This window comes from Capricornis sumatraensis, chromosome 20 (assembly GCF_032405125.1).
Source record: "Capricornis sumatraensis isolate serow.1 chromosome 20, serow.2, whole genome shotgun sequence".
NCBI classification, from domain to species: domain Eukaryota; kingdom Metazoa; phylum Chordata; class Mammalia; order Artiodactyla; family Bovidae; genus Capricornis; species Capricornis sumatraensis.
Window position 1 is genome coordinate 58600016 of NC_091088.1, and position 27153 is coordinate 58627168.

The 27153-nt window shown below is 50.4% G+C and overlaps 4 protein-coding genes across 5 annotated transcripts in view; 2 read left to right on the forward strand and 2 right to left on the reverse strand.

Moving 5' to 3' along the window:
* Positions 1 to 224: 224 nt before the first annotated feature.
* On the reverse strand, positions 225 to 3025 carry SNRPD2 (small nuclear ribonucleoprotein D2 polypeptide). Its single transcript, XM_068992677.1, has 3 exons — positions 2971 to 3025; positions 1439 to 1618; positions 225 to 463 (listed from the first exon to the last, which is right to left on the reverse strand). Coding segments are annotated over exons 1-3 (357 nt in total). The 5' UTR covers positions 2973 to 3025; the 3' UTR covers positions 225 to 288.
* Positions 3026 to 3787: 762 nt separating this feature from the next.
* On the forward strand, positions 3788 to 9411 carry QPCTL (glutaminyl-peptide cyclotransferase like). 2 transcript variants are annotated; one of them, XM_068992458.1, is made up of 7 exons: positions 3788 to 3997; positions 4473 to 4616; positions 5353 to 5634; positions 7235 to 7387; positions 7488 to 7587; positions 8119 to 8235; positions 8686 to 9411. In XM_068992458.1, exons 1-7 carry the CDS (start codon positions 3788 to 3790, stop codon positions 8829 to 8831), a joined length of 1152 nt encoding a protein of 383 aa, XP_068848559.1. In that variant the 3' UTR covers positions 8832 to 9411. The 2 variants fall into 2 exon arrangements, with proteins under 2 accessions (XP_068848559.1, XP_068848560.1); XM_068992459.1 differs by lacking the exon at positions 5353 to 5634.
* A 4473-nt stretch (positions 9412 to 13884) lies between these two features.
* FBXO46 (F-box protein 46) lies at positions 13885 to 26070 on the reverse strand. Its single transcript, XM_068992895.1, has 2 exons — positions 25969 to 26070; positions 13885 to 15890 (listed from the first exon to the last, which is right to left on the reverse strand). Exon 2 carries the CDS (start codon positions 15811 to 15813, stop codon positions 13996 to 13998), a length of 1818 nt encoding a protein of 605 aa, XP_068848996.1. The 5' UTR covers positions 15814 to 15890; positions 25969 to 26070; the 3' UTR covers positions 13885 to 13995.
* MEIOSIN (meiosis initiator) overlaps positions 19851 to 27153 on the forward strand; it is a 31860-nt gene continuing 24557 nt past the window's right edge. Inside the window, exon 1 of the mRNA XM_068993096.1 lies at positions 19851 to 19941. Within this exon, the coding sequence (XP_068849197.1) occupies positions 19851 to 19941 (91 nt within the window). The remainder of the gene's footprint in view (positions 19942 to 27153) is intronic.

A 27153-nucleotide genomic window follows, 5' to 3' on the forward strand; every position in this document is an offset into this window, starting at 1 on the left:
AGAAAGTAGAAAAAAGTTAAAACACAAAAGACCGCAAGAGCTCTCTCTGCCCAAGATGGGAAAATTAAGGCCTGGAGGGGCAGAGACTGGGCCTCTTCACCTGTTCAGAGAGGCCTGAGCCCATGCTTGGCCCCACACCCTGCCACCCCTCTCTGGGGTCTGTTCCGCTCTCTAGGCCCTGGGAACAGGCAGAGGCTGCTAGAAAAAACGCACAGTTTTATTATTTCAAGTACAGAGGGCAGGTCTTCGCAAAACCAGGGGGAAAGTTCTGACAGCAGGGAGGAGGCCCTACTTGCCAGCGATGAGCGGGTTCCTCAGGACCACGATGACAGAGTCCCCACGCAGGAACATCTTGGAGATGTAGCGGTCCTTGTTGACTGGCTTGGACTTCTTCTTGCCCTTGCCGCTCTTGGGGACCTCCGTCCACATTTCCTTCACATTCTCCAGCACCATGTTGCAGTGCCTGGTGGGGACGGGGAGGCAGGAGGACTGAGCTAGGGGTGTGTCCTGACCCTTCCTCTGGGCGGCACTGCCTCTGGGAACGGGGAGAGCCAGGGCTCCGAGGCTAGGGCAAAGGACTTCACCTTCTGTGCCTCAGTTTCCTTCCTCTTCTCTAAAATGGAGACATTCATGGTGCCTGCCTCCTATGGCTGTTGTGAAAATTATGTGAATCAACACACTATTCTTCTTATGGGCATGTGTGATGACAGTGTGGAATAGCTTGGTCAACAAACGTTTACAATGATTAGAGCAATGAAAAAAAAAACCAGGTAAGAGCCCTGTCTTCATGGGCTCTGCAGGCGAGTGAAGGGAGAACACGAAGCAGGTAAACAAAGACACCTGTAATATATTGTCAGGTGGTAGTAAGTGCTATGAAGAAAAACTAAAGCAAGGTAAAGGGATAGGGGGCTTCCCAGGTGGCTCTAGCGGTAAAGAACTTGCCTGCTAATGCAGGAGACATAAGAGATGCAAATTCAATCCCTGGGTCGGGAGGATCCCCTGGAGGAGAGCATGGCAACCCATTCCAGTAGTCTTGTCTGGAGAATCCCATAGACAGAGAAGCCTGGTGGGCCACAGTCCATAGGGCTGCACAGATTCAGACACAACCAAAGTGACTTAGCCCTCATGCACACACACAAAGGGATAGGAGGATACAGGGAACTATGACTGAGTGAAAGAAAGAAAAGAAAAAAGTTGGGAAAGCTCTGTATCTTGCTATATAGTAATCTACGGTGAGGAAAGCACTTCCCAAATGCTAACTAAAGGCTGCATATGTTTACTGAGCATTTATCATGTGTTAGGTACTGAGCCAAGTGCTTTTCATACATAGTATTACTGAAGCCTCATTACTGTTCTGAGGGATATTATTATGATGCATATTTCACAGGTAAGGAAACTGAGGCCCAGACAGCATACCTCCCCAGACCCTGGTGCTCACCTGTCGAAGGCCTTCACGCGGCCCAAGAGCTTCTTGTTGTTACGGCAGTTGATGAGCACTTGAGTGTTGTTTTTGACTGACTGCGTGAGCACGGAGAGCGGCCCCGTGTTAAACTCCTCCTCCTCCCGCTTCTGCAGTTCCTCTGGGGTCATCTCACTCTTGGGCTTGTTGAGGAGACTCCTGAAAAGACAAGTATGGAACCCAGAGGTGAGCAGGCCCATGGCCTGGGTGCTCATGGTCTCTCCCTCGGTGTCTCCCCGACACATATCCCTCTCTTCGTACTCAGTCCTCTCTCTTGCTATCACCACTTGGATGCCTAATGGATATTTCCAATCCTCGCATGACCTAGACTGAACTCCAGACCCCCCATAACCCCAACTTATACTATCCACAGCCTTCCTCATCTCTGTCAGTGGTGACTCCATCCCTCTGGTTCTTTGAGCAACTTGACTCTTTCTTCTCTCACATCCTACATTCAATCTGTCAGCAAATCCTGCCATCTGCCACTAAAACCTATCAGAATCTGAATTTCTTACCTTGGCTTAAACCTCCATCATCTCTTTCCTAGGTCTCCTTGCCTCCACCCACGCTCCCCAACAGTTTGCCCTCCACAGAGCAGTCTCAAGGGTGGTGTCAAGAATCATCTCACTCTTGAGTACCCTCTCAGTGTAAACAGTAAAGCCCAGTTTTACCCTCACTCTGTTCCAGGCACAATGGCCTCTTCAGTGTGGTTCCTGAAGCTATCAGGCAAACCTTCTTGGGCCCCTCTATTCACTTTTCCCTCTGCCTAGGTACGTCCCCAGGTACCTTTGCAGTTTGCTTTCTCACTTTCTTCAGGTTTTTGCTCAAGTGTTGCCTCCTTCATGCGTTCTGTCTCTCACAAGTGACATTCCACGCTGTTTTACCCTGCTCTGTTATTTCTTTATTCAAAACCCTATCCCCTAACACATTCTAGAATTTACGGATTTATTACCAGCACGTTTCCTGCCTGCCTCTTCCCATCCCGTAAGATGTAGAAGAGGATTTTTTTTCCCTTGGGGAGAGTGGAGTAATTCAGTGATATAAGCTATGCGTCTAAAGCAGCCTAATACAAACACTCAATAAATAACTGTTGAGTGAATACATAAGTAAAATCATCCCCATAACTCGTTATCCATACCAATGGCGGATGTGAGCGAAAAGCCAATTGTCTCCAGCTAAGCCTCTTACCTTAAGACCGCTTTTCCTACAAGTCCGTACTCCTCATCTCCCAGGTTTTTAATTCGTAAAAACGCTTCCTCTTAAAATTCACTTCAATAAGATTGCTTATTTGGGAAAGCCCAGCCTGTTATCTGATAAAGCTGTCCCCGCTCCCGAAGTCAGGATCCGTCAAAGGCCCCACGTCCCTTCGCAACTCATCAGTAGAAAGATACGCCACTTTACCCCCAAATGTTTGCTTCCGCGCCCATTTCTGCCTACCCACTTCAACCGGTAAGCGGCCAAACTTACACCCTCAATCCCACTGCCGCCACCCAAACCCAGCCCGGCCTCACATGATGATGATGGTGACCGCGTTTTCAAGCCACTACCGTCTCCTCCGTGGTGTGCCTCCGGAACAGAGAGCCAGAGGCGGGACTTCCTCTTCCTACGGCCCACTTCCGCGCGCGCCTGCGCAAACCAAACCAGCGAGTGGGGCGTGGCCCGTTGCTATAGCGATCTCCGCCTTCCGCGGAGGCTGCAGAGTAGAAGCCTTACTTAGTAAGTAGCTCCAGGCCACCATTCAAGACAGTACTGGGCAGATATTCACGACCATGGAGAGGAAAAGAAGGCGGGACTGATTCAAACCATTTTGTTGCAGAACCGCATAGGTTGAAGGAGGGGAATACTAGCCATTTCCAAATGCCCGCCCGCTCTGCCTTTGGGGGCGCGGCCTTCGCGAAGCCAATCCCCTCCTCGCTTCAGGGATGGGCACCTCCCCTTTCCTTCGGGAACTGTTGATTTACGTGTATATTGGTTTTTCTGGACCGGAGAGAGGGTCCATCCGGGAGCGGCGTGGATTTGCGCCCAGTAAGGCTAATGTTTTCGGTGATCAAACGCTTCTCATTGGCTTCCCCTCCTGCGCTGAGGCGGCGCCTACTTCTTACGCTCTCCCTTTTGGGTTGTGCAACCCGGGGGAACCAACCCCCAAAGCTCCCTGAAGACAAGGAGCCGCGTCCTCAGGCCGAAAGTCCCATTGGCTTTACTGCTCGCGGGAGAACGGATGGTGCAGCCGCTCTTGTTGTTCATTGGTCTGGCTTATTTCATGGGGCGGGACTTGGCTCGGCCTTAACTCTATCCGCCGTCTCCGACCGGTTTCAGGGCCAAGCTGCCATGCGTTCCGGGGGCCGCGGGCGGCCCCGACTCCAGGTCGGAGAACGCAGCCTTTTGGAGCGACCCTCACCGCCCAAGCGCCGCCTGATACCGCGGGCACAGCTGTTGCCCCAGCTGCTGCTGGCTCTGACAGTAGCCTTGGTATTCTATACCATTTGGAGCAGCTGGCATAGCCAGACTGAAGAGCTGCCGCTGGGCCGGGAACTGCGGGTGAGGACGGGCGAGGACACGGGCACTGCGGAAGCCCTTACTCCTTGCCTCCCCTTCCCCAAGGTCTCATGGGGAAGACCCTAGGTTGGGTTGACCTGGCTTTGTCTTTACCGTATGGCCCTAGCTGCAGGTGCCGCCGTCTCCGTTCTTAGAGCGCATACCCCTTTCCAACGCAATGAGGCTTCGGGCTTGTTTTGTAATAGCGGTTACCCCGTAAGAGAGTCTGGAGTAGTAAGACTTGGAGTTCTGGGTTTTAATCCTAAAGTCAGCTATTTGGAAGAGTCCCTTCCTCTCGCTGGGCCTAGATTTCCCTTATCAGGATTGCCGTGGGCTGCGCAGGATGGGTTTGGAGGGACTTCTAGAAACCTCTGATGCTGGAGGCTGCGGCTAGGAAGAGGAGGGCAGCCTCCAGGATATGGTTGGAATGAGGGTCGTTTTCATGCTCTGCTCTTCTCTTCCCTACCTGCTTCCTCAGGGCCCTTTGATCGGAAGCCTCCCCGAAGCTCAGGTGCGGAGGGTAGTGGGGCAACTGGACCCTCACCGTCTCTGGAACACTTTTCTGCGCCCTCTGCTGGTTGTACGGACTCCGGGCAGCCCGGGCAATCTCCAAGTCAGAAAGGTAAAAGGACCCCACCTCTAACCGCTGACCCCACAGCCCATCAGTAAATAGGAAATAGGTATCCTGCCCAAGTGGCAGAGCTGGGGGTCTGCCTGGAGCTAATAGGAGCTCTATTCTGCTAACCACCAGACCACTGCCCTCTATACTGCACACCCCACCCTCAAATCTTATTATATGCATCAGCAACAGCCCTATGAGCCTAATGAGGTGGGTACCAATCTGATCTTCATTGTGTAGATGAGGCAACTGACACCCAGAATAGTTAGGCATTTTGCCCAAATCCCACAGCTAATAAATGGTATGCTTTCAACCCAAATGGCTTGGCTCCAGAGCTCTATATTGCTCCCCAGAAGACACTGAAAGTCTTTTGAACACTACCTGACTTCAAATCCACCTCAGCCACTTGGTATGACCTTAAACTAATTTCAGCTTCTCTGTGCCTCAGTTTCCTCATCTGCAAAATGGAACCATTGTCAGTCCCCACTCCATAGGGGTTCCTAGAACCAGGACTGGGCACAGAGTGAGTGCTATGGAAGGGTGAGCTGTGCTTCGTTTGGGCTTCAAGAGATGGGGGCACTCCATGCCTGGCACTTAGTAGGTACTCAGAGTGTCTCAAGGGAACGATTCAACCAAAGTGGTATTGGTGGGCCAACCTGACTGCTCAGCATGGTTCACATGGCCCTTCTGACCTTCTCCCCAGTCCCCACCTACCCTCCCTCTTTTCTATTGCCACTAGTTCCTGGAGGCTACACTGCGGACACTTTCAGCAGGCTGGCATATAGAACTCGACTCCTTCACTGCCGCCACACCCCTGGGGCTATTGGACTTCGGCAATGTGGTGGCCACGCTGGACCCGGGGGCTGCCCGCCACCTTACCCTTGCCTGCCATTACGACTCCAAGCTCTTCCCATCTGGCTCAGCCCCCTTTGTGGGGGCCACGGATTCAGCAGTGCCTTGCTCCCTGCTACTGGAGCTGGCCCAAGCCCTTGACCAGGAGCTGGGCAAAGCCAAGGAGAGGGTAAGGAGAGCAGGGGTAGGGTGGGGGTGGGTGAATGAGGGATGTCTCTCTCTTGGTCCATACCGCCACCCTCCCTTGCCTGGTCTTATCTTTCTCCACTCCACACCAGAGTCCAGGGGGTCTTTCCATTTCCTGAATGTCAGATTCTGTCCCTTCTCTACCTAAAACCCTCCCATGGCTCCTCCATCATTCCGTGAATAAGCCAGAGTCCTTCTCTTAGCCCATGAGGTGTGCCCTCTCATCTCTCTGGTCTCCTCTCCCACCCCTCATCCCTCTCTCCCTCCATGGTAGCCTCCCACCTCCTCTGTGGACCTCACCCTCAACCTCAGGGCATTTGCACTTGCTGTTTGCTCTGCCTACAGTGTGCTTTTCTCAGATACCTTCCTGACTGGCTCCCACCCTTCATTCAGGGGTCCACTCTGATGTCAAAGAGACCTTCCCAGCCACTATAAAATAGCTCCTTGTCACTATCCCATGCCTCATGGGGCTTTAGGTTGATTTGTCTGTCTCCCAAGCTCAAATAAGCTTCAGATAGGTGGGCCCTTGGCTGTGTTTATTTCCTGTTGTATTCCCTGAATACTGCCCAGAATACTGCCTGGCATAAAGTAGGATGTCAGTAAGAATGTATGGAATGAAAGGAGACACTTCATGCCTCTATCCTGCTCAGATCCCTTCCGTGGCTGAAACCCCAGTGCCCTTGTAACAGAGCCCAAGCTCCCTGGCCCTTGCTGGGCCCTAGGGCCTCTTCTCAAACCTCTTTGGGCCCTTCTCTGTCCCCAGTCCTGGTCCATGCTGCTTCCTCACCAGGGAACACGCTTCCCTCTGCTCCATTTTGCCAGGCCAGGTCTTCCTCAGCCTCAGTGCAGACATATCTTCCCAGCAGACCCAACATTTTCCCCAGGCCAGGTTATGCCCCACCCCCTTGGAGGACGTTTCAGGACCCTGTTATTCTTAGAAGCGTTTGCCCAACTTTATTTCATGGTTTGTGGGTCTGTCTCTTTTGCCAAATGAACTTAAGGAATGGCTCTTACAATCAGAGCTAATCCTTATTTAGTTACTCTGCATTAGGCACTGTCCTAGGCTGTTTTATTGTTGTTGTTGTTCAGTGGCTACATCCTGTGCTACTCCTCCCAACCCCATGGACTATAGCCGGCCAGGCTTCCTTGTCCATGGGGTTTTTCAGGCAAGAATACTGGAGTGAGTTGTCATTTCCTTCTCCAGGGGATCTTCCCAGCCCAGGGATTGAACCTGTGTTTCCCACGTCTCCTGCATTAGCAGGTGGATTCTTTAGCACTGAGCCACCAGGGAAACCTGTGCTGTCTTAGGACCTGGGTTCAAATCCTACCCTATAAAAAGTGGTATTAACTCTGTTTCTACATAAGGAAGTCGATGCTTTGAGAACTTAGTAACTGACCCACTGCTGCTTGGCTACCGAGCAACCCAGCCAGGATTTAAATCCAGGCAGACTGTACTTTTGGCTATCAGGTTCTACAAGTGAGGAGACTGTTTGCCCTAGTCAGCTGTGCAAACAGGCAGGAAACGTGGATGCGTTGAGGTGGCAGGCTGGCACTGAGCTCGCCCTGACCACTGGCCCCCACAGGCAGCCCCAGTGACCTTGCAGCTGCTCTTCTTGGACGGTGAAGAGGCACTGAAGGAGTGGGGACCCAAGGACTCGCTTTATGGCTCCCAGCACCTGGCCCAGCTCATGGAGTCTACACCCCACGGCCTGGGCTCCACCAGGATCCAGGCTATTGTAAGACTAGGGCCCTGCTGGGTGCCGGTGAGGTGGGAGGAGGGAGGCATGAGGTTGGCAGCATCCCGCTGGACTGTTCAGTCCTGGCTTCTCTCCCTAGGAGCTCTTTATGCTTCTTGATCTCCTGGGAGCCCCCAACCCGACCTTCTACAGTCACTTCCCTCGCACGGCCCGCTGGTTCCATCGGCTCAGGAGCATTGGTAAGGGTGAAGGTATAGGCAGACACCTGCCTGGGATGCTGGAGAGAGGACCAGGCACCTGGCCTCTGAGGGGCCATCCAGCTTCCCCTCTACCTCCCTAGCCTCTCCCTAAAGCACTGGGGCAGAAACACAAAAGATCCCATAGCAGTCAAATGAAGTGATTACAGACAGGGGTTCTAGGGTCAGAGAGCTCTGGGTTCAGATTCTGGCTTTCCTTCTTACCAGCTGTGTGAGCTTGGGCAAGTGGTCTCCTCTCTCTGAGCCTGTTTCCCACCTATAAAATGGGCATGATGCTAATAATGGGAGTGTCTGCCTCCTTAGACTCGAAGAAATTAAATGAGACCAGGAACACAGTCAGCCTGCAGTCTGGGTAACTAACATTATCCCAGAATGATGAACTAAACATTCATCCTTATTGACATAATCACTGCTTCACCCCCAAGGCCTCCCACCCTCCTCTGATCTGTGAGCAGGGGAACCTTTGACCCTTAAGGGGCTGACCTTCTGCTTTCTAATCCCCACCACATCCAGAGAAGCGCCTGCACCGTCTGAACCTACTGCAGTCTCATCCTTGGGAAGTGATGTATTTCCAGACCGGGGAGCCCCCTATCTCTGTGGAAGATGACCACATCCCCTTCCTCCGCCGAGGTACCTGCTATGGGAATTGGGGGGCAGGGAGGCCACAGGTAGGACCTGGCCCCTTCCTAGATTTGGGGACTAGTGGCAAATTGCTTAACCTCTTTGTGTCTCAATTTCCTCATCTGTAAAATGGGGATAATTTCTCAAGAGTTGCCGAGGGGACTGAATGTAAAGACCTTTGACCAGTGCCCGGCACTAGCAAGTGTTCAGATCTTCTAGTCTTTTCATAATCCATGAAGTTTTTAGTTTTTTTGATTTGTGTTATGAATATATTGGATGTGTTTTTTTTTTTTTTTTTAATGAACACTTACCCTCACGCACTTAAAATAATTGTTCAGAGTTCTTCAAGTGGCACAATGTCGGGGGCGGGGGGAGAAGGCAGACTTCCCCAGGCGTGGGCCTGGGCTCCTGGGTCAGCTGGGGCCACACATGGGCCTGTGCCTCCTCTTTGCCCTGCAGGAGTTCCTGTGCTCCACCTCATCTCCACACCCTTCCCCTCTGTCTGGCACACATCCAACGACTCCGAGGCCAACCTGCACCCACCCACGGTACACAACCTGAGCCGCATCCTGGCCGTGTTCCTGGCTGAATACCTGGGGCTCTAGCCTGTCCAGGGGATGCCCTGAGGGAGAAAAGCCCAGCAGGAGACAGGCCCAGGCCCACCTGGGCTGTGCTGGCTTGCCCTTTTTAACCCCTTCGGCTCTGTTTGTGCTCTGACCAGAAGATGCTCTTTCTGATCTCAACCTGCCACTCCTCAAAGACGTGGAAGAGAGAGATCACCATGGGGTGAGAGCCAAAGGAATGAGCCCGGCCCCTGCCCTGAGGAAACGCTCGGGCTGCGCAGCTACAGGGGACTGAGTGCCATTCACAGTTTTAATCAGCAGACGGTGGACTGGCATCTGGACCAGCAATACCCTCGACCAAATGAATTCTCTGTGGCTTCTGTTTCCGTGGCAGTTCATTCTCCAGAATGGCAGCCTTGCTACTGCACCAGTCCAGACCTAACTCCCACAGGAATGTGGCATGCGGGGTCCACCGAGGCTCTGCTCGTGAGCAGGGACAGAGCAGGGAGAAGCCATTCCTTGGGAACTCCAGATTCTGCTGCCTCCATGGGTGATAAACCAGTGTTTCTGCAAAACATGTTCTGCACAACTAGCATACGTAGGTGTTGCATGAAAAAGGGGAACAAAGCAGGGTGAGACAATATTAAATGAATTTCTTCATTTCATGGTGTGCCATTTTCATCCAGAGTAAGAATGCAATGTTTCCCCCAAGTATTTCACCACGGAACTCCTTTATTGGGAAGCACCTCACAGAATCTGGGTACCTCAGAAGATATGTTGGGAAACATTGGGTTTTGATTGTTTGAAAGTGCTTATGGTAGAAATGGGTCTGATCCAAAACTCACTATAAAATAGTTACAGCAAACCGTCCTTTCCTTTTTGGCTGTGAGCACAGAAACGAGAGATGACATGTGTAACTGAACTCTAGTGATGGCCCAAGGAATTATTTCCCAGCCCTATCTAATTTTCAGATGCAACTGGGGTGCTTTTTGAAAAATACGGGGAATTCTGTGGCAGTCTAGTGGTTAGGCCTTGGTGCTATTACTGCTGGGGCCCCTGGTCAGGGAACTAAGATCCTACCAGCTGTGCAGTGAAGCCAACAACCAAAAAAAAAAAAATGGATTTAGAGGCTGGGACTGTATAAGCACCTGGGGAATCTTCACGATCAGCACTTTGGGACATGCTGTCCTTAAGGATATACGTTTGGTGCATTTTAGCTGCTTAGCAAACCTGCTCCAAAGAAAGCCTAGGAGAGCACTTAGGCAGGGAGTGTGGTGCTCAGCTCTGTGCCTGCTGACTTTGTGACTTTGATGGAGTCTTGGTAGGCCGCAGGGAGGCCAGGCCAGGGTAGAGGGTTAGAGAGTGAAGGTGGGGCCCTCCCTGGTGGTCTAGTGGTTGGGACTTCACCTTCCAATGCAGGGGGCGCAGTTTCAATCCCTAGTTGAAGACCCCACATGCTTTAAGACCAACAAACCAAAACAGAAACAGTATTGTGAGAAATTCAATAAATGGTCCACATCAAAAAAACCTTAAAGAGTGAAGGTGAACATTGGCTTTCCCAGACAACTCAAGGCTGACGCAAGAGGACCTGTGGGCTGAGGGACAATTTTGGTTCTCATTTTGCAAATGAGGCAGCCAGGGCTGAGAATTACAAACTGTTGTTTACAGAGTTCAGATCCTCACCCACAGCTGTGCTCCTAAGCCCGTGTCCTGCCTCTTTCTAAAAATCACCTGTGCTGGTCCAACAGATGGTTGACCAAAAAAGTAGCTCCTCCTGAGGCTTTTATTTGGCTCCAAGTTACAGTGAGGTTTAGAAGGGCGGGGACTAACAGCCTTTTAGAAGTGGAATTGACAGAAGTCAGAAAGGAAATTGCCAGATATCAACAACTAGGGTAGTAAGAGGGTCTCAAATCAGAGAGTTCCTGTTTGTTCATTTCATGATGCCAAGCACTTAAAACTACATGTCTCCTTATCATCACAGCCATCTCAGAGGTAGGTGAAACCATCACCTCAGTGTTAGAGGAAGCAGTGTGTTCAGTTCCATCCTGGACATCCAAGCCTCCCTGTAAGTCATCTTGCTGAGGGCACCACACCCAGGCACTGGGCAGGACTTTCCACTTGAATCTGGGGTCAGGATCATGAGCCCATTTTACAGATGAGGCTGCTGATGCTTGACAAGTTAATGCTTTCCCCTGCTCCCATCCGTCCCTGAAAGGCAGCCTCCCCCAGCTTCACACTATGAAGGGCCCAAGAGGGGTCTTTGATGGGCACAACTGGTGAGCACTCTAGTGTATCAGCCTTCTGAGGAACTGTCCAACATTCTTTTTCAGATTAAGAAACTGAGGTTCAGAGAAGTCAACTGCTGAAAATCACAGCTGGACACATTCATTGCATATGTCTAGGTACTTGTTTCTAGATTTATTGAGATGATTTATCAATAAATCATCTGCCTGTGATTCACTGCGTGTACCCATCTTTTTATCAGTCTGGAATTTGCAATCGTTGTGTCTTGACATACTATCATTGCACCGTTTCATTTTCTTTTCTGATTCTAGGATGCCAGTTAAATGTGTTAGACTTCCTCTATCCTCCAAAACCGTTTACATTTTCTTTTTGGTCTCTCTGCCACTTTTTCAGACCTTGCTCTAGCTGAATAACTCTTTCATTGTGTCTAATTTGTTTAGCCTAGTCTCTGATTTTTTACTTTTGGTTACTATATACCTTTGTGGGTTTTTTCCTTTCATTCTGGCTAGGCCATTATTCAGGTCTGGGTTCCCTGCCTGTATTTCCAAGCTCTCTTTTTTCTTCTAATCTTGACTGACGGGTCCACCACCTGCAGCCTTTGTGGGTTTGTTTTTGCTCTGTGGCCACAGCTGCTTCTTGCTGCTGCTGTATTTCCATGTGTGTTTGGTTATTTGACTCTTACTGCTCATTGGTGGGGATTCTAGGTGTCAGCCCCTCCCACCAGAGGATTTTTCCGTTTCTGCTAGACATCTTAGTACCCTGGATCACAACAGGTGATGCAAAACCGGGTTGCCTGTGGCCGCAGATTCTCAGGGTTCATTCCCCCACCCCTTTCCTTTAATTTTGTGTTTCCTTCAGCATTTAAAACACCTTCTCTGCAGTGTTCTGGGTCAGTCTTACCTGAGCTTGTAGTTTGGTGGGATCCCAGCTCCTATTATATTCTTCACCTTGGGCAGGCTTTGACTTCTGCTGGCCTGTCCCAAAAAGGCTACAAATTAGAAACCCAGGGTTGTTAACATCGGCAAATGCCCTCAGAGCAAAAGTGGCTTTAGGACCCCTATGGACCTTTTCCTTAAATTTTTGGCTTAGTATATCCATAACTGTGTTTTATTGGCTATTTGAGGCTTTCCAGATTTTACTTCCTGTTTTCAGCAGGATAGTCCAAATAACCCAGCCTTCTCTTTACAGGAATCCAAAATTCCACAAAACCAAGCCAAGTTATAAATCCAGGTCTCTTTGATTCTAAAATCTAAGTATTAAATAACTACTCTGACATATCCCCATCTCTGGAAATTTTGATTCCTTGGTAAGAATGTCAGAGACTGTTAGCCACTGCTCAATATCCATTTTCCCCTCTTCTGTTAGTTAATAATTAGCTGAATATCTTAAAACTTTTATTACAGGGATCTTTATGAGTTTCTGTGTGGGCATAATGCATCTGGCTAAGCATCTGCATTTCCCAGTCTCCCCTGCAGTCCTTCCATGTGGCTAAAGTTCTGATCAGTGAGCTGTGCACAGAAGCATGGTATAGTATTTCTGAGGATACTCCCTTCCCCACAAAATGGTAATGGGTGGAGTTGTAGCAGCCATCTTGGACCATGAGGCTGAGGGCCAAAGGCAAAGAATAATGGAAGGAGTCTGGGCTCCCAGTGACTTCAGGGCCACCATACATTCCCAATGCTGGGTTTCTAAAGAAATAAAAGCTACCTTGTTTGAGTTTCTGTTAATACTATTTTGAGATTTTTGAATCCAAACTGACACAGATGAAGAATCAAAAGTCATCTCAGTCCAAGGGAATTGGCTAAGGATTCTTTCAGCTTTTTCCATCTCACCACGAACTGGCCCATGACTTCCTTCTCTTTCAAACAGCTTCCCTTAACAACACACAAACCAGTCTGGGCCCAGCCTTATAAATATTGATTTTATAGAAAGGACCAATTCAAAATTGGTCAGATGCCACACGTTAGAAGCTTTCCAGAACCACAAGGATGAAAAAACAAAACCAAGAAAACAAAACAAAACAAAACAAAACCCCAAACAGAACAAACAAAAGTACTCCAGATCAAACTGCCTGAAAGTCAAGGTCTTGGTTCACTAAAGGAATCTTTAAAAAAAATATGTGGCTGGGGGATGGAGAGACCTCTAACACCCGAACAAGTACCCAGAGTGGAAGGAAAAAAACAGAAATTGAAACCCTTAGTTCCCGCCCACCGCCCCCCCCACCACGCTGTCCAGAGAGAGGCAAAGGGTTTCACAGCTTTTTTCTGTGGGGGGGGCGGGTGGGATGGGGTCATGGCAATAGCTTAAATATTGGAAGAGAAGTTTTGCACTTCAACTTTTGTTTTCCTCTTGGGGACCTAGAGAGACTGATAGCTTGAGGTTATGGAGAAAACTGATTTTTATTGTTTTAATGGGGAAAATGTCTAGAAATGGCAGGCGGCCATGGAAAGTGTCAAAATGTGATCAGTAATCTGATGGCCCCCAATTCCTAAAGAGGAGGTGAGCCCTGGTGTAGCAGGTTAGGAAGGGTACCAACGCTGGGTGCTGTGGCCTCTTGGGGGAAAAGAACAACTCCAGAGAGAAAGAACTGGGGGAAGGGATGCAAGGGGGCCGGAATGGGGGAACCCTTAAGTAGTACCAAAATTAGCTGCCGTCTGCTCCCTGCTAGTGGGTCCCTGGGGTACGGAAGGTGGCAGGGAGGGCATCGGGGCTGAATGGAGAGGAAATTGAGATGCTCATTAAAAAAAAACACCCAACTTGAGGATCTGAAGAGTAGAAAACCAGTAGGGGTCAATCGGAGTGCTTTCTTGGTCACCCCCATGAACCCCATCTTAGTTCTGGAGGGGGATCCATGCTGCCTGGGCTGGGGGTATGGGCTGGTGACCCAGTCCTGACCCTCGGCTCCCAGGGGGAGGGGGTGGGTGTGGGTGTGGTGGGCTCTTCCCCACCCCCTCCCCCGGCTTCACCTCCCCTCCTCGCGGCCAGCCCGGCCCCCACCAATGCCCGGCCCGTTGCAGGGCAGCACCCAGTTGTTATCATGCAGACCCAGGCGGCAGCCGGGGGTCTCGCGATCGGCTCGGCGGCAGCACATCCAGTAGGAACGTCCGTAAGGCAGGTCGTGGTGGTAGGGCTTGGGGTGCCAGCGGCAGAGCGACACATCGCCCTTCTCGTATCTCTTGCGGCACTGCTTGCAAGGGTCATCGCGGTAGAGTGGGTCGCGGCTCCAGCGCGAGTCTGTGGCCCGCACGCCGAATGCCTCAATGATGCCCTTGAAGTGGTGGCAGGTGCACTTGAGAGCCGCCAGGGCCCGCGTGGGCAGGAAGCTGAAGATCTTGACCAGCACGTGCTCTGGGAGCACCAGCATGTACTGCCGCGGCTCCAACAACCGCTGGATCTTGAAACGGATCTCCAGGAAGTCGTGGGACACGTGCCGGTACAGGCGGCACAGGGAGGTGTCGGCCGTCCCCTCAGCATCGTCCGGGCCTGGCGCTGTGGCCGGTGAGTCGGCTGGCGGAGGCTCGGGGGGCCCGTCCGGCCCCCGGGACTGGAGGAAAAAGAGCTGGCCAGGCGGGGGTGGCTCCTCGGGGCTGACAGTCAGGCACACCGTCTCCTCTTTCACGTTTTTGGTGCTGTCCTTGCCAAAGAAGATGCACTCGTCCACCACCCCTGTGACCACCACATCCACGTGGAAACCTGACGCTCCGCAGTCCCGGGCAGGGGGTGGCGGAGGCGCTGGGGGAGTGTCCTCGGGCCTGGCGGGGGCGGGGGTCTCACCCTCACTGGCTTCGTCTGCCCTAGCCAGCAGGAACTCCACGTTGCTGGGGAGGGCGTCCCGAGATGGGCTGATGAGCTGGTACAGGTCGCAGGTGATCTTGTCCTTGGCCCGGGCTCCAGGACCTGGGCTGCCAGGGTAGGCGCAACCCGGCCGGCCCCCGCTCCCGATGGGTAAGCTGCCATCCGGTGCTCGGGACTCTCTGCCGTTGGAGATCCGGAAGGCGATGCGCACCTCCCCGGGGCCTGGCCCAGGCCGCTCCTCCTTGCGGAGGCCCTTGGCCGGAGGGTTGTCCCGCTGGGCCTCAAAGTGGGCCACTGCCTCGGCTACACGGCTGCAGTCCCCACCGCCAGACCTTCGTTCGGATCCCAGCCCCTTGCCAGGCCCACCCTGCTCAGCCGACACGAAGACCACAGGCGCTGGGGTGCTGGGGCGCGGGTAGCTCTGCAGGGCCAGGGCGGCCCGCTGTTCCACCAGGGCCACCATCTCGGCCACAGAGAGCAGATCCACATCCTCGCCGGCGGAGACTGGGGCCGCCTCCGCGGCAGGGAGCCCGTCCTGTCCCCCTGGGTCGGGCGGAGCCTTCGTAGACTCGAGACAGCGCCTCCTCCGCTTGGCCTTGGAGCTGTCACTGCCCCAGTGCCCCTTGACCTTCATGGAGCTGGCCCTACTGCCCCCACCACACTGGTGGGCCACAAAGAAGGCCACCTTCTCCTTTGTATTCCCTGGCTTGATCACATACCATGTGTCCAGCAGGACTCGACCCTCGTCGCCAGCAGCGGCTGCGGAAAGGAGCGGGGCAGGCTGGGAGGCAGGAGCATCAGAGGCCAAGACCGGGGGCGTGTTCTCAGAGTGGGCAGGGCCATGTTCTGGCTCCGCCCCACCACCAGGCTCGGAGCAGGCTGAGGGCTTGAGAGCTGCAGAAGGCGGGCGTGGCTGGTTCTGGGAGTAGGTGCCAAAGGGCCGGGGGCACCAGAGCTGGAAGGGCAGAAGGCCACCTCGGTCCATTCTGGGAATGGTGGCAGACAGGCGAGGGTTCACCACATCGCAGGGCCTGGATGGCGGTGGGAGGCTCCACAGGTCACCTGGAGACACGGAAGAGGGGGTGGGGGAGCTGGGGAACAGCCAGCCCTGTCAGTTCCTCTCTGACCTCAACCTCTTGGACCTGAGGCGGCAGACCAGGCTATACCACTCAGATCCTGTTCCCGCCCCGCCCTGACCCAGATGAGCAAATGGAGGGCTGCAGAGAGGTTGGGACCTGCTTCTGTAATACCCAGAGTGTGACAGGGGCTGGCAGTTTGCTCCAACCCTCCACTGCCTGACTGGTTTTACTCACGATCCACAGGCCTTCTGCTGCCAGAACTTTAAACAGAATTTAAAGTACCAACTGATGGAAAGCTCCTCCTTTTTCTATTTGATCACCCAATAATAAGTTCCTGAAAAGAGAATTCCCAGCCCTGCCCACAGCTATAGGAGCCTGAACCCATGGAGGAAGGAACAAGGTGGGCTGGGCAGGGGAAGATTAGAGGTAGGAGACAGAGAGGTCCTTAAGAGTGGAGCTCTTCACTCGGCTCTGGTTGTGAGGCTCTTTGGGGATCTATTATAGCTGTGGATCCTCACCCAGAAAAATGCACACACTTGCAACAAGACTGCAGGTTAATTCCTTTAAGCAAAAACGTAGACCCCTGGCATGAGAAGGCCTTTCTAGTCTAGCTTCTTTAAGCGGGTCCCAACTTGCTGAGTTTGAGGCTCAGAGTGGGGAAGGTTTATATATTGCAAAACCAGGCCTTCAAACTTGGTTTCCAGATTTCTCAGTTTAGGGCTTATAATAGTGACCGTTTTATTTTGCAATGACTTTGTGTGCATGACCTAATCTGGAGGCAGTCTTGCTAATAAGCCTGACCCAACTATGTTCTGGGCTTCCCTAGTGGCTCAGAAGGTAAAGAGTCTGTCTGCAATGCAGGAGACCCGGGTTCGATCCCTGGGTTGGGAAGATCCCCTGGAGAAGGAAATGGCAGCCCACTCCAGTATTCTTGCCTGGAAAATCCCATGGATTGCGGAGCCTGGTAGGCTACCATCCATGGGGTCACAAAGAGTCGGACACGACTGAGTGACTTCACTTCAACTATGTTCTACTGCAAAAGTAACAGTCTCAAATCCTCAGTCTTTCCCTGGGGCATCTCCCTCCAGATATCTTGAAACCAAGACACTCTTCAAATGCCGAAACTTCCACATGCTTACAGACCAGTGAAAGTAGTCTGCTGACTCCTGGTTGTACTGTTTTGAGCCACAGGCCAAATCCAGCCCATTGCCTGTCTCTGCAAATAAAATATTATTGAAACATGTTCCTTTGTTCATGACTACTTTTATGCTACTATGGCAGAGTTGAGTAGAGGTGACAGAAAACATATGGCTTGCAAAGCCTAAAATACTCATTATCTGGCCCTTTATGGAAAAAGTTTGCTGACTTCTGCAGTATATATGGTTCCTCTAAATTCAGGCAATACCACAGACACCACTAAATCACCATTTATTTCATGGCCCTATAGCTTTAAGATCTAGACAGCCTTCAAGCACCTCCAAGCACTCACAGATACTAGTCTTAATCCTAAGAATGCTTGCCCCCCATAATTCCCAATCCCACCTACTACTTCTAACACAGCTCCTGCTGAAATCTCTTTCTTGCTTAAAAAAAAAAACAAAAACCATACAGCCCCTAAAACCTATAGATGGCTAAGTTTACCAACAACCAACACATCTAAAATGTCCAGGAACAGGGTTTCCTTGGTGGCTTGATGGTAAAGAATCTAGAGTCTACCTGCCAATGCAGGAGACACGGGTTTGATTTCTGATCTGAGAAGAACCCCCATGTCTCGGAACAAGGAAGCCTATGCACCACAACTTTGAGCCTGTGCTCCAGCGCCGGAGAGCCACAACTACTGAGTCCATGTGCCCTGGAGCCTGTGCCGAGCAACAAGAGAGGGCCCCACAATGAGAAGCCTGTGCACCGCAGCAAGAGCGGCCCCTGCCTGCTGCAACTGGAGAAGGGCCTGCACAGTGATGATGACCCAGCACAGCCGAAAGTAAATAAACAAGATTATAAATAAATAAAATGTCCAGGAATAGAAACTACCACAGCAAAAGCCACTCATTCTCTATAGATGCAAATATATCCTGACCCAAAACATCCAGACCCTCTCAAAATCTTAAAACTTCCAAACCTAAAAATAAACCCTCCAGCTCAGAAAGCCTCAATCTCAATGTAGACCCACACAAATCCCATGCCTACCAAGAACTCCAACACACACAGCAATTTCCCAACCTCACAGATGACCCAAAAGACCAGTTTTCTGAAATTCTATACTTAGCTCAAACTGTCTCTAAACCTCCACGTGCATTACCTAATCCCACAGAAGGGCCCCCGACCGCAAAACAACTAACTAAAACATCAATGCTTCCTAATACATAAAACTAATACAAAACAATTTATTTCTCAAAGTCAAAAAAACCTCCAAAATTCTCCCAAAGAAACCTCACAAAATGTTAATATGCAGACATGAGCTTATGGCACGCTCACTGGCAGTTTACTGGGTACTGTTTTAACAATTCCTGCTAATCCTCCCTCCTCCCTAGGAAGCAGGGAGTGTTATTTGTCCGAGTCCAGATGAGGGGCAGAAAGGTTAAATCCCTGTCCGGAGCCAGACAGGGAGGAAGTCGGGAGAGCTGAAAGCGTTTACATTCTGCGTGCAGACATGGGACTCTCTGCTTCTAAGTCTCTCCGTGGCTCCCCAAATCCTATACCCACCAAACACCCAAACCACATGGGCGATTCCCTACAATACATTTGAATCTTCCACAGTACATAGGAACCCAAACTCAAATCCCAAGGCGCCACCTAAACTCAAGAGAACCCCAAAGTATTCCCATACCCACGAAAAATGTTCCCACTCCCTCCCATTATAGCTTCCCTGGCATCGCCAACCTCTAAGGCTACTCTCAAAACCTAGACACGCCCCCTCGAAGGGCCCCACTAGCGCGCCGCGCCCCCTGCGGGGAGGAGGCGGCACGGGCCCCGCCCCCTCGCTCCTTCCCTCCAGCTGTCGTGCCTGCCGGGCACCCAGCTGGTTTCCCTCCGCCCCTTTGTTGACAGACGTGCGCGTGATGGCCCCAGCCAATGAGCGGCGGCCATTCGGAGCCATGCCCATATAAGGCAGGCCTTGGCGAAGGGGCCCAACTTCGAAAGAGGGTGGAGTAGGCGAGAGGTGACGAACGGGGTGTGGAAACAGTCAAGTGCAAGAGAGTGTGGAACAATTCCTAACTTCCTGCTAAACGGAAGAACAAGGCCAGCACTCAAGCCATGACAATCAAGGAAAGGTTTATTACGACGTTTCCTCTAAACCGGAGCCCTGATTGACAGCTGAGATTTAAAGGGCCAAGCAGCTCAGGGATTGAGACTCCAGGTCCGGAGGAAAGGAAGGGGGCAGAAAGATCTGGAAGTGCCTAGCTTTGGTAGGGAAACCTGGAGGGAGAGATTTCCCGCGGGAGAAACGGAGCAGCAGGATCACCTCACCCTGGAAAACAAATGGGCAGAACTGTCGTCACTAGTCCAAGCCTCTGGGCCTGGCATTCAACGCTCAGGCCGTGTGGCCAAAAGGACCTCTCAGGCCTGCCCTTCCAACCAGGCACCGCAAATAGTACAAGAAAATAATATACTTTAATAATTTTTTAAAATATTGGCTACCTGTTAAAATGAGACTATTTAGGATATAAATGAGTTAAAATGTTTAAAATTGACTTCATCTCTTTCTTTTGACTTTTTAAATGTGGCTACTAGATTTTAAATTACATGTAAGGTTCACCTTTTTTCTATTGAACAGCACTGGCCTAGATCCTTTCAGTGCCAGGCCGGCTCAAGAGACACTCCACTCCTGGCATCTGTCCATTCCCACCACCCTGTCTGCTACCAGCCATCCTGCACATCAGAGCCAGAAGGGTATTCTCAAAATATAAACCTGACTTTGTCCCTACCCTGCTCAGAACCTACCATGACTCCCCAGTACCCCTGGGGAAAAGCCCAGATACTCTCTAACTCTAGCCTCATCCTTCCCCACTTTCCCATGCCCCCAGTGGACCCAGGTAAGCACCTGCTCTGGCCTACAGAATAGTTAGAATACTGAGGCCTTCTCTGATCCTCAGGAGGAGTGGTTATCTCCATTGTATAGATGAAGAAACTGAGGCAGGTCAGGTTGCCTAACTAGCTCAAGGTCACACGTAACTGGTGGGACTTAGAGCAGGGATGGGAACCCAGGGAATCTGATTTTAGATTGCTGTGCTCTTTTGTTTAATTATATATTCTCTGGGGTTTCAGCTCAGCCATCCTCTCCTCCAGGAAGCTAAGCCCCTAAGGCTGGGTCAGGCTCCAGCTCTGGGGTCCCACACTGGCCTCCTTGCTGGATATTCCTCAGAGTCACCAAGCCCTTTCCTCCTATGTTACCTCTGATTGGCATGCTTTCCCCCCAGAAAAGAAAGAGCAAGCCCATATGGTTCTATCCCTTCTATCATTTGGGTCTTAGCTCAAATGTAACTTTCATGGGCCTGTATCTTTAACCAGGAGGCCTTCCCTGAGCTCCCTTTCTGAAAACCTTCCACCCGCCCAGAGAGGTCCTCTGCGTTCCCCAAACCTAGCCCTGTCCACTGTCACTATTGAGGGATGGATCCGTCTGCTCCACTGAATAGTGAATCCATGGGAGGAAAGGTCAGAGTTATCATGGTCGTCATGGTGACCCCAGCAACACTGCCCAGCATGGGATGGAATGGATCAAAGTTCCCTGCCCTAAGGCTCCATGTCTCAAACTCCTGGAGGCCTGGCAGTGTAAACTCTCTTTCACACCCAAATATTCTATCTGGGTCAGAGGTTACTAGGGCAGAATTCTCTAACTTCCCAAACATGAAGCTCCGAACAAGGCCATACCCTAAGGCAATGCTCCGTGAAGATCCACTTATTGAAAAACATCTGGAGCTAAACAGACTGAAAATCAAAAGACGGAAAAAGACTGACCAGGCAAATAAGAACCAAGAATCAAGTAGAGAGGCTTCCGCGGTGGCTCAGTGGTAAAGAATCCGCTTGCCAATTCAGGAGACACGGGTTCGATCCCTGATCTGGGAAGACCCCACATGCTGTGGAGCAACTAAGCCCGCGTGCGCCATAACTATAGAGCCTGTGCTCTAGAGCCCAGAAGCCGGCACTACTGAGCCCATGTGCCTTACAGGGCTGTGCTCTGCAGCAAGAGAAGCCACCGCAATGAGAAGCCCGTGCACCACAACTAGAGAGCAGCTCCCGCTTGCTGAAATTAGGGAAAAGCCCCTGCAGCAACAAAGACCCAGCACAGCCAAAAAAACAACAGTCAAGTAGAGAAGTGACAGTGCTGATTAAAAAAGACAGTTAACAACTGACAAAAGGAAAAAGGGATGATTAGGGACAAAGAATGTGACAAAACAAACTGACCCACTATACACAAAAGTTCTCAACATACGTGCTCCTAATACTATGGCACAAAACAGACAAGGCAAAAAGCAACAGAACGACAGCTTGGCAAGTCCACCACTGTAGTGGGGAACCTTATGTATCTCTTCATAAGACAGTGGTTGAAAAGAAAAAAATCAGTAAGGACCTGAACCACACAATCACCACTCTTGCTGGAATACCCACAATTAGAGAATCCAACTTTATGTCCCTCATCTGACATTCTGAGGTCCTCCTGTGTGCGGGCCCTGGATTGGGTGCTGGAGCTACAGAGATGACACAGAGATCACCAGAAAGAGCTCATGGGAAAGGGGGCAGGCATCCAAAGAAACAGTCATGGCCAAGATGAATGTATTACAGAGGAAATGATGATCACAACAGCAGTTAACACTGGAGCTCTCACCGTGAGCCAGGGTTTGTTCTGAGTGCTTTATAAATATTAACTCGTTTAATTCTCACATCGTTTTACTACTTTTTAATCTCATTTCAGATGTTAGAAAGTAGGGGCACAGAATGGCTAAGTAATTGCTGTCGGACACAGCTTTGTGGCCAAGCTTTGAATCAGAGCCTGGCTGACTCCAGAGTGCAAGCAGCTCCTTCATGGAGTATACGGAGCGATTTTCCTGGATCATCTTGTTCTGTCTGCAAAGCCTTTGCACTCTCTGTTCCTTCTGCCTGGAATACTCTTTCCCAGGTATCCAGAGGGCTCACCCCCCTCCTCAGATCACCTTCATGAGACCTTTCTTTTTAAATTTATTTTATTGAAGTAGTGTCGATTGGGGCTTCCCAGGTGGTGCTAGTGATAAAGGACTCGCCTGCCAATGCAGGAGATTCGGGAGACTCCAGTTCAATCCCTGGGTTAGGAAGATCCCCTGGAGGAGGGCATGGCAACCCACTCCAGTATTCTTGCCTGGAGAATCTCATGGACAGAGGAGCCTGGCAGGGTACAGTCCATAGGGTCTCCAAGAGTAGGACACGACTGAAGTGGCTTAGCACGCATAGTTGATTTACAATGTCATGTTAATTTCTACTATACAACAAAGTGATCCAGTTATACATACATATACACATTCTTTTCCATAATGGTTTATCGTAGGATATTGAATATAGTTCCCTGTGCCATACAGTAGGATCTTGTTGTTCCTGAGAACATCTTGATTGAAAACTGCAGTCCCCACCACAGATAGACATACACACTCTCCCTGATTTTTCTCTTTAGCATGCATTACTATCTACTATACTATAAACCTTATTATTGTCAGCTCCCCTCACTAAAATGAAAACTCCCCCAGACTGGTATTTTTTGCCTAGTTTTTTCTTCCCCACCTCTGCATCCCCAGCTTTTAGAATAGCACCCAGTGGTTGGGTACTGTGAGTGTGGTCCTCAGAGCAGCAGCTGGAGCTGGAAGTGTATTAGAAAGGTAATCTTGGGCTCTCCCCTACACCTGCTGAATCAGAAAGTGCACATCAGCAAGATCTCTGGGGGACTGCACGATTAAGTTGGAGAACCTATGCCCAGGCACACTGCAGGTGTGCAGCACTTGTTGGTTGGAACAAACCCCTAACACTGCCTTACTGTCCGCCTTCTGTACAGATGCTACCGGGGACCTCTTGGGAAAAATGAGCTGGTCCAGCCAAGTCGAGTGGTGGAAATCCTGCTCCCAGGACCAAGGCAGGAGGCCACCTCCTCCAGGAGCCGTGTTGGTGCCCTCCTAAGCCACACAGGGTCTCTTCCTCCTGAGGCCTCCTCTGGCCACACCTGTCATCTGTCCTGGCTGAGTGACAATGACCTGGGTTAGGGCCTCTCTCTCTTCCCTCCATCCTCTGGGTTTCTGGAAGGCTGGATTCTTCCCCCAGAGGCACAGCTGCTTCAGCCTCCGCACTTGGCTCCCTGGCCTGGTTTAGTTCTTCTGGCTCCATCCTTTTCATGGTAGCCAGAAAGATCTTCCTAAACACCGATCAGACCACAGAACTCCCCTGTTTAAAAATCCTTCCATGAGAGGTGCAAGTAGGCAAAACGAACGAACCAACAGAGCAGGCACAGGAACCCTTTCTCGGGAAGCTGCCAAAGGATTTGCTTCACAGAAGTAAAGGAGTAAACCAAGAAAAAGGAAGCTATGAGATCAAGGAGATAAGATGTAGTTCAGAAGAAAGACAAAAGGAAGGACTCCCCAGATGAAGATAAAGGGAGCTCCGAGGACAGCTGTGTAGCAGGTTAAGGGAGAACCTGCTTCCATAAATGCACAGAGAAAGGAAAAAGGCTGCTAATTAACAAGTTAAGCCTTGGACTTAAGAGGCTGGAAACAGGAATTCCCTGGCAGTCCAGTGGTTAGGACTCTGTGCTTTCACTGCCAAGGACTTGGGTTCAGTCTCTGGTCAGGGAACTAAGATCTTGCAAGTTGGAGAGGTCAGGGTCATGCCAGGACAGGGCTGGGCACAGAACAGTGCCCAGGAAGTGTACTTGCCCATTACTACAACAGGCATTGGTGGCAGGACCCTCATGGCACTGCTCCTGGTCTTATTCCTTCAATCCTCCACTCTCTCCACCCTGTCACCCCCCTCTACAACTGTGTCCACAATCCTGATCCATCCATGCCCCTCTATTGGTTTTTTTGGACTCTGGGTCTGCTGGTCTCTCTCCTCCTCTTAAGTTTTCCTTTCTAATAGCTGGTCAGAATCATACAAATCCTCAGCATCTAGAGATCCAGGCCGCAGACAGAATTCAGGCAGCTTTCTCACTTTTAGGGCTATGACTACAGGCAGGGTCCTTATCCCTCTGTGCCTCAGTACCTCCCACCGTAAAATACAGATAGTAACAGTACCCATCCATGGGTTGACTGCTGATTCATTCAGATCAGATCAGTAGAGCGCTCAGTGCCAGCGAGGCACCAAGGAGAGGTTCAGTATGAAGGGACCAGGATTATTTAGAAAAGGTGAGACATGGCTTCCCCGGCGGCCAGTAGTTAAAGACTTCTCCTTACGATGCAGGAGGTGAGGATTATATCCCTGACTGGGGAGCTAAGATTCCATATGCCTGGGGGCCAAAAAATCAAAACATAAAGCAGAAACAATATTGTAATAAAATCAATAAAGTCTTTAACAACAGTTCACATAAAAACGAGGTTTTAAAAAAATAAAAGGAAAGTAAGAAAAGGTAAGACAGGGAATTCCCTGGCGGTCCAGTGGTCAGGACTCTCAACCTCCACTGCAGAAGACAGGGGTTTGATCCCTGGTCAGGGAACTAAAATCCCATCAGCATGGCAAAAAAAAAAAGGGACCACTCAAGAGTCTGGCAACCACCTGATGGAGTCAAAGACTTCTTCCCTGTTTATTTTACATTCTGAAATTAAACCGGTCCTATTCCCCTACAATAATCAAAACGATGGCCATTACTTTGTTACTGTCTGGTACTGGCTCTCACCTAGTAATTAAACAGCATTTACAGAGCAGTTACTATGTGTCAGACACTGTTCTGGGCATCGGGGACATGCAGGACACAGGAGACAGAAATCCTTGTCCTTGTGGATTGGAGACAGGGTAAATTTCACAGTGCTACAGGAAAACAAATATAGTAAGTGAAAGGGCTCAAGAGTGTAAAGTGGGGATTATAATCTTAACTTAGGGGTCAGGAGCAGGTGACAAGCCAAGTCTTTTAGAAAACCTGGGGACTTCCCTGGTAGTCCAGTGGTTAAAAATCTCCCTTCTTATGCAGGGACACTCAGGTTCGATCTTTGGTCTGGGAACTAAGATCCTACATGTCACAGGGCAACTAAGCGCGAGTGCCTCAAATACTGAGCCCGCGTGCTCTGGAGCCCATGTGCCACCACTGAGACCTGACACCACCAAATAAATAAATAAATATTTTAAAAAAGAAAAGAAAACTTGCATTTTTGGGAATAATGCAGCTTTACCAGAGTTTCTAGCAATATACCACTAGCAATAGTAAAGGGAAAAAAAAAACTATATATATATATAATTCTGCACGAGTAAGCAGTTCAGGCGGTCACAAAGAGTCAAACACAACCAAGCGACTGACAAACAACAAAGCTTCAGATAAACCCAGGTTGGAAACACATTTAAGATTTGAGGAAAAGGCAAAGTAACTTGGAAAGCAGACACATTTTTGAAGACAAACAAATAAAGGAAGGAGGCAGGGGAAGCACTGCATCACCAGGGGGCGCCCAGATGTGACAAATGGGTACAAGGAGGAGAGGCTGGCAACTTTTCCCTAAACCAGCGGGGTTCCAGATCCTTCATTGCGACCTGGAAACAAAATGTTAAAAATCCAAGAAAGCTGGGAAAGATTGAAGGCGGGAGGAGAAAGGGACGACAGAGGATGAGACGGTTGGGTGGCAGTACCGACTTGATGGACATGAGTTTGAGCAAGCTCCGGGAGTTGGTGATGGACAGGGAAGCCTGGTGTGCTGCAGTCCATGGGGTCACAAAGAGTCGGACACCAGTGAGCACTGACTGAACTGAACTGAATGACAAACAGGCAGAACTGGCATGAAGGGGCTGAAAATGAATCAGGAGTAGAGTAACCCACACAGAAAAAGGAGCACAGATGCCACCAGAGATGCAAAGCTGCCCCAGAGTTGTGATAGCCGCAAGCACCCCAAGGGGAGGGTGGCAGCCTGTACCTGGGACAGGTGCTGGCAAATAGTAGGTGCTCTATCAACACGGTGGATGAGTCAAGGGATGAACCTCCATTTTCCAGAAGAAGAAACTGAGGTCCTGGGGGGTTAAGTGCCTTGCCCAAAGTCACAGAGCTGGTGGGTGATGGAGCCAGTGTTCAAATCTTGGTGTTATGGTTCTGGAGCACATGCTCAATAAATTTTTCTGGAAAGAATAAAATTAATCAAAATACATCACACTTACAAAGAACTTAATATGCACTAGGCATATTATACACAAGATCTCATGAACTGACAAGAGTTTCATGGTTGGAATGTGGCCCATTTTACATATGAGAAAACGGAGGCCCAGAGTAGGCAAGTAACTTGGCCAAGGACACACAGCAGCAGAGGTGGGGATGGGAACGTGGGCCTACGGGACGCTGATGCTTTTAACCATAAGCTTTCCTATTAGAGCCAGACAATTTAGGGGATAAACTCCGGAAGCCTACAACAAATGAACCAAACTATTTTAACATTACTTACATACAAAGTTGCGAGGTCCCAGTGACCAAAAAGTTGGGAGGGAAAAAAAACACAGTTGTTAGAAATATCTCCTATTCACTGAAATACCTGGAGTCGGGCCAGGCTGGGCATTGGTGAGTGAATTATTTATATTTGGCTGGGGCTAGGAATGGGAATGGGGACAGATTGAGTTTCTGAGCACCCCCTCAGGGAGTCAGGCCTGGGCTTAGGTGCCAGGGACAGAGGGTGGAGAACTAGAAGAGTCAGGACACAGGAGCAACCTGGGAGAGAAAGAAAAAGGCAGTCTGGCTGGTGTCTCCCTCACCAGTCTTTCTCTACCGCCCTCTCTAAGGTCTGCATTTCCCATTCAAAAAAATGACAACCCACACGTATCAAGCACTTATTCAAGCACTTTATATGCTTACCTCCCTGAACTCTCTAACCTTTCTAGGGTTACTGACCCCATTTTATAATAGAGGAGAGGCCAAAAGACTTGCCCAAGGTCACAGAGAATGTAAGTGGCAGAATTAAAATTTGAACTGAAGCCTGCTTCAGACTTCCCTGGTGGTCCAGTTGTTAAGACTCCGGTCTTCTGATGCAAGGGCATGGGTTTGATCCCTGCTCCAGGAAGATCTCACACGTGGTGGAGCAACTAAGCCTGTGAGCCACAACTACTGAAGGTGGTGT